The sequence below is a fragment of the Aphanomyces astaci genome (genome assembly GCF_000520075.1).
Source record: "Aphanomyces astaci strain APO3 unplaced genomic scaffold supercont1.25, whole genome shotgun sequence".
In the NCBI taxonomy this organism is placed as follows: Eukaryota; Oomycota; class Saprolegniomycetes; order Saprolegniales; family Verrucalvaceae; genus Aphanomyces; species Aphanomyces astaci.
The window spans coordinates 207,911-214,197 of record NW_009798288.1 but is presented as its reverse complement, the minus strand read 5'-3'; the positions used below and the strand labels follow the sequence as shown (position 1 = coordinate 214,197).

The following is a 6,287-nucleotide window of genomic DNA, read 5'->3' as shown; positions in this document are numbered from 1 at the left end:
GGAGGTAGAAGGTCTAGTTTGTAATGTGGCGTTTTGGACATCTTCAACGAGTAAATCCCACATGGAATTATTGGATTTGGGTTAAAACTCTTCAAGCAAAACATGTTTCGATTTTGATCAGATTTGTTGAATTCGGCCCCAAAATGGCGTTTTGGGCCTGAATATAGCATAAATACTATTATTAATAATAACGTTAACGTTAGTATAAAATACGCTGAGTAATATTAGCCGGATGCGAAATGCGGCGAAATTGGTGTATGGTAATGCATCAATTATTGACACTGTTTTTGGTCAAGTTTTGGCCATAACTTCAAACCCCAGTCGCTCGAGAACGAGAACGATTATTTTAATGCTTATAGCACCACTAGAGAATATAAAACGCCACCATTTTTTTGACGTATCATTGAGCATGATAGGACTACATTTCAGATTTGTATCGAAATTAAATCTTTTGAGCTGATGGTCACGATTTTGGAGGAGACACGTGAACCAGTTCATGACACTCCTTACAGTTAAAAACCTTGTTTGTATTCGTTTGAATTAATATGCAAAATAATTTGATCAAAAATATAATTGCACGCATTTCGCTATACGAAATAAAATGTATTTAATTAGTCAGCGTAAAAAAATGCAATCACATTTCAATTCACTGTGGCATAGTGGAGGCCATCCACTTGTTGGGAGGAGTAATACGCTGCTTATCTTCGCCTATGGTAGCGATGGCTCTAAAGTGAGTACTTCCATGTATTACGTAGCTATGCACAACTGCCGTGACGCTCTCGTAGGCAAGTATGGTGGGACAGCTTCAAGGGTTTCTAGTTGGCATTCTATTTACTGTTAAATACTATTAGTATAATACACCTTTTTTCTATTGAGTTGGGACTTTTTTCAACGTTGTTGGCTTGGCGCTCATTCGAAAGGGCGATGTGTCCATTCATTTGGCCTTGTGGCCAATAGAATTGACACTTAGTGCCGCAACACCCTTTGAAATGTACCATACTACCAATGGAAAAGGCTCCACTACCCAACAATGTGCCAAGTACCATTTCGAATCTGCCGTGCTTGAAGTTGAATTGGATCGAATATTCTAGAAGGCTGCAGTTGGGCGATCTTCGCGCCCATTTTTTTCACTTTTCAAAATCGCATTCCGTGCAACCAATGGAGAGCGCTGCACCACAGACACCAGTACGACGTCGTCGCTCACGATACACTAGCCATGTTCATAGCCACGCAAGAAATACAAGCGCATCCCCTCGTCTGGAGTACTTCTACGGTCGTGCGGACCTAATGGAAGACATGGACGTCGACATGTAGCTGTTTGCTGCAAATTTCGATGATTTTATCTGCTTTTTTCATGCCGTCGCGTATTTGATAATATAATGTTATATTCGATCCAACTCCACTTCAAGCACGGCAGATTCGAAATGGTACTTGGCACATTGTTGGGTAGTGGAGCCTTTTCCATTGGTAGTATGGTACATTTCAAAGGGTGTTGCGGCACTAAGTGTCAATTCTATTGGCCACAAGGCCAAATGGATGGACACATCGCTCTTTCGAATGAGCGCCAAGCCAACAACGTTGAAAAAAGTCCCAACTCAATAGAAAAAAGGTGTAGTATTTTTTTGTTTGGGATTGAAAAAAACTGACCAGACTTCAGACGTGTAATAAAATATAGAGACGAATATTATCATATCCAATCATACAAGGCCAACACGAAATATCGAGATGCTATTGGCTAAAAGTCAGAGAGTATCACAATTTGGTGTCAATACTGTAATTGATTTACCTTATTTGGCTGTAACGTTCAGGTTATCATCGCTCGAACTTTCGAAAAAATAAGCCACGAGTAGCAGCAGCATCAGCGGCATTATGATCCGCACTCGCCACGCCACGTCCGCCGACGAATCTGCGCTCGTGACGTGCATCAACGAGGCCTTTCGGCCAGCCAACCTGAACTTGAAGAAGCCGGAATGCCAGCATCGGTGCAACCTACACGAGATTCGGCGGCTGCTGTCGACGGCCAACTCGACCATCTTTGTGGCCGAGCAAGTCCTCGAGACTGACGCCGACGGCAACGCCGCGACGACGTCGTCGGTCGTATCTGGCTGTGTGTACGTGTCATGGGAGTCCTGTGACGACGACGTGCTGGTCGGGCATCTGTCGTTGCTGAGCGTGCCCAAGGAATTCTCCAAGCGGGGGATTGGCAATCGGCTCATGGACGTCGGCGAAGCGCTCGTGGCGCGGCAGGCCACCGCCTTGACCCGCGACATCCGACTGGATATCTCTGTGGTGTCGATTCGAGACGATTTACGAGTGTTTTACGAACGCAGGGGGTACAAAGCTACGGGGAAGGAGCTGGACGCGCCAGGGTTTGCGGCCACGTTGAACGACCAGCATGCGCACATTCGTCTGCTGGAGATGCAACTGCATGTCCCTGTTCTGGCGGGCTTTGGCAATTAACAACATGCGAGCCCCATTCAAGGTGGGCGTGATAACGTGCCACTACATACTGCGGCTACTACTATAGTACCGTCAGTACATGCCACCCAAGGAAGTGTGATAAGCTTGTCGATGTAGTAAAAATATAGAGGAATCACAAAACAGCTCTCGATTTGTTGAGATCGATGCATGCCTACCAATCGATCTGCACACGTTGCAAATAGTGTATGCTTTCGAATACTATAAATATATTCGTACTTCGAGGGTAGTACTACTACGTAGTACATCAGAACTATGTCTGCTCCTCATCATGGTGGAAAATGAACACCTTTGTCGAATGTACTAGTACTACATACTAGTAACAGGTGAAGTAGTAGTGTTGCCCAACCATAGCCACGAGGAATCGAGGCGTTCAGGCAGTTCACCAGTCGGTAGATATAGTTCGCAATAATCTAGTAGTCTTATGGAGCACGCACTGTATGTACACTGTACATGGGTTTAATGCCATCAATTATTGCAATTTTGACCTTATCCTTTTATCCACCGTTCGTACAACCCCACCATGTTTTAATAAAAGGCTATGGGTGGTAACATTTCAAAAATAATATTCCCTTTTCTGGCAAAAAATGGGATAAATCAAAAATGCCATTTTCATAATATTTCCTTTTCTGGCAAAATGGGATTAACGAAAAGTACTATTTTCAAAATGGAGGTAATAGGGTCCATTTTGTAATATGGCGTTTTCGACCTCTTTAACGAGTAATTCCCACGTGGAATTTTGATCTCAGATTTGTTGAATACGGCCCCAAAATCGCGTTTTGGGCCAGAATATTGTAATATTTCGGGCCCTTCCTTACTGTACTACGTCCTGTAGCCACTGTACGTACAGTAAGTACTCAACCCTTTTGTCTGCAGGAACTTTACATGCGATACAGTACTACTGTTCACATCCAGCGATAAACACCAACTATCACAAAACTTTACACTAACATTATTCGGTACACAAGGCACCATTTGATTATTCGACATGCACACTCAATCTACTCAATCAATCTACTGTAACTAGTTGGAGTACACGGGCTTGGGTTGTCCAGCTGTGAGCTCCACATACTGAGTCGCCTTGTTGGATCGGTTCAAGTACAGCACGGTGCCCGCCACACCCGCCGCCGCCGCCACGACCAGTCCCAGCGCCGCCCATAGCAAACTCTGGTTAGATCGTTGTTCAGGTTGTTTATCGATGTCACTGGGAGCAGTCAAGTCGGCGCCACTCAAGTACTCGAGTTCGTCCTTGGGGTACGCAAACGAGTCACAGGCCACTTGACCGTACACAAAACACTCAAACAGGTACAATGCATGCAGCGGTCTTGTGGCTGGCACCATGTGGCCCGCGCCCTTGATGGTTGTAAAGGTCAAGTTGGTGTACCGTTCAGTGTACCCCGCCAGTTGCTTATCCGGGCCAAACCAGGCTTTCCACTTGTCTTGCACGGAAAGCTTGAGTCCCTTGGTGAGCCACCGCTGGGTACCGATAAAGTTAACCACCGAGTCAGCGTCCCCGCTGTAAATAAGCGCTTTCAACCCAGCCTCGAGGATAACGGGGTACTTGTCCAGGGTAGATGGAGTCCGGTGGTAATTTTTGGCAATGTCAAAATTGCACGCTGACCAGGGCACTACTACTTGGGTGGTAGTAGTACTACTAGTAGTCGTACTCTCGAGGTTCAGGGCTCGTACAACAGCTGGCTGCTGCAGGTACCGTTGGGTGTAGTCATCCTGACACGGCACGTACGCCCCCCGATGACTCGACGCGCGAATATTATGGTAATGCAGAGCGCCAGATTGGCCTTCGCCCAACAGACACACATCACCGTAGATGTTGTATGGGTTCAATGCTTGCGGGTTGGCTAAGCTGGACGAGGTATACACGTCCATAAAGTAGTCGGCGCACGCTTGGGTGCAGTTGGGGCCTCCTACATCCACAAGGTCGTCACGAAACTGTAGTAATTCACGATAGGACTTACAGTATAGCACTAAAGTATAACATAACACTAAAGTATAACATAACACTAAAGTTATAACACTAAAGTATAACATAACACTAAAGTTATAACACTAAAGTATTACAAATACGATATATATATATATATATACGACGACGAGATGTATTTGACGTACCATTGCATCAAGTGGAATGAAATATGCCAACAATTTAGATCAATATTCCATTGTAGAATTGGCATATGTGAGTGGAGATTACAATTGAAATAACCAACTAACGTTACTATAATATGATAGTTATGACGCAGGCGTATAACATCGCCAAGAATAGTATATACTTGTGCATATTCGCACGAATTTAGGTATCATACTCCATCAAGTCGTGTACTGTATGTACTGCTGTGTAACGAGACATTTCGTGCATGTGACAATAGAAACATGGATTGGTCATTTTACCATTCATGCATTGCGAAATCGAGTTGCCAGGGCATACAACCGCCGCTTCTTCGAACGCTTCCAGCGAAATCAACGCGTGTGAGTAAAAGTAGTCAATGTACGAGCCAGCTACAACAAACAACAATATTAAGTCCATCACATGTTCACAAGAGACAATATATATATATTATATATATACTGGTGGACTTACCATCCGAGGCGCTGTCGGTAAACGGATTTCCAATGGCAAATCCCTTCAATTTCACATTCGAAATGGGCTCTTGGACCAGTTTGTGCACAAGGAACGGAATGTAAATCCCTGCGTAGCTCTCGCCCGTGATGTAAAACTCGCGGTTCTTGTATCGAGGGTACTTTGCGTAGAACTCGACCAAGAACTCGTACGCTCGGTCGGTGGTAAAGTTGTCGTTGTAGTCGGTGTCATTCAGGACAGGTTGGCTGAAGCCGACTCCCGCTGGAGACTCCAAGAACACCATGTTGGTCTTGCGGTTCCACGCGTACGGATTACGCTTGACGCTCAAGTCACTCTGGACGACAAATGGACCCAACTCGGTGAAGAGGCCACCGAGAGACGAGCAGCCAGGGCCGCCATTGAGCCACAGCACGAGCGGGTCCGTCGACGGATTGGACTCGGACTCCACGAGCCAGTAAAACATGTTTTGGCCGTTGCTGGGCAGCGGAATGTGGCCGGCATACTGATCAAAGTTGATGGGCTTGGCGTCATTGTAGCCCGGGAGGGTCGTGACTTTGTGGGAGGCAGTGGCAAGCACGGAAGCTAGGCCAATGGCAGCGCTCCACATGGCAGCAGTGAGCATGTTGACTTGTGAGGGAAGTTGACAACTGCGGCAGAAAGGGGATGGGGGATTTCAGAGGTGTAATTACAATGAAATAAACACATTTATACTTGTGTAAAGAAAGCAATTTAATAATTAAGCATAAATAGATTAATGTAGCTTATTTCACTGTTAATCCATCGACCAATCGTACGAGATCGGAACGAGAATGCAGGTATTTTTGGATGGTAATCACCAACGTGAGTATGGGGGGGGAATAGCTCAGGTGGTAGAGCATCGGTTTCTTAACTCAAAGGTCGTGGGTTCGATCAACATGAGTATCTGAGCAAAACTTCAACAAGTGAACACTTCGACAATACCGGTACTAGTATGTGAGTACGTACTTAGTACTAGGCGTACTTCACAAGGACAAAAAAAAAGCGATGGTGGTATTAATATTTATTGTATTAATAACGTTAACGTAATTAATATTGTGCTTTTCACATATTTTGGCTAATCTGGGTATAAGTACCCGCTTTTAACCAGTCGGTGACGAAGTTTTAGATTAATTCAACTTAGTTTTAGCTAATCGGAAGTACCTATGATTGGATGAGTAAGAGCTGTTCCTGC

General features: G+C 45.0%; 2 protein-coding genes and 1 pseudogene across 3 annotated transcripts; 2 read left to right on the top strand and 1 right to left on the bottom strand.

Annotated features, from left to right (window-relative positions):
- Window positions 1-1,802: 1,802 nt before the first annotated feature.
- On the top strand, window positions 1,803-2,667 carry H257_09858 (hypothetical protein). Its single transcript, XM_009836228.1, has one exon. It carries the CDS (start codon window positions 1,870-1,872, stop codon window positions 2,458-2,460), a length of 591 nt encoding a protein of 196 aa, XP_009834530.1. The 5' UTR covers window positions 1,803-1,869; the 3' UTR covers window positions 2,461-2,667.
- Window positions 2,668-3,407: 740 nt separating this feature from the next.
- H257_09857 (hypothetical protein) lies at window positions 3,408-5,712 on the bottom strand. The gene is made up of 3 exons (XM_009836227.1): window positions 5,078-5,712; window positions 4,888-4,995; window positions 3,408-4,403 (listed from the first exon to the last, which is right to left on the bottom strand). Exons 1-3 carry the CDS (start codon window positions 5,697-5,699, stop codon window positions 3,502-3,504), a joined length of 1,632 nt encoding a protein of 543 aa, XP_009834529.1. The 5' UTR covers window positions 5,700-5,712; the 3' UTR covers window positions 3,408-3,501.
- Window positions 5,713-5,928: 216 nt separating this feature from the next.
- Window positions 5,929-6,001, top strand: H257_09856 (annotated as a pseudogene). The gene has a single exon. The product of its transcript is annotated as a tRNA-OTHER (tRNA).
- Window positions 6,002-6,287: the final 286 nt, after the last annotated feature.

Excerpts from the sequence above, each read along its gene's own strand:
- H257_09857 (XM_009836227.1), bottom strand. The coding sequence starts at position 5,699 with ATGCTCACTGCTGCCATGTGGAGCGCTGCCATTGGCCTAGCTTCCGTG. Across the intron at positions 4,996-5,077 it reads TACCGACAGCGCCTCGGATG|CTGGCTCGTACATTGACTAC; the intron begins GTAAGTCCACCA and ends TGTTTGTTGTAG. Across the intron at positions 4,404-4,887 it reads GATTTCGCAATGCATGAATG|GAGGCCCCAACTGCACCCAA; the intron begins GTAAAATGACCA and ends TTGTGGATGTAG.
- H257_09858 (XM_009836228.1), top strand. The coding sequence starts at position 1,870 with ATGATCCGCACTCGCCACGCCACGTCCGCCGACGAATCTGCGCTCGTG.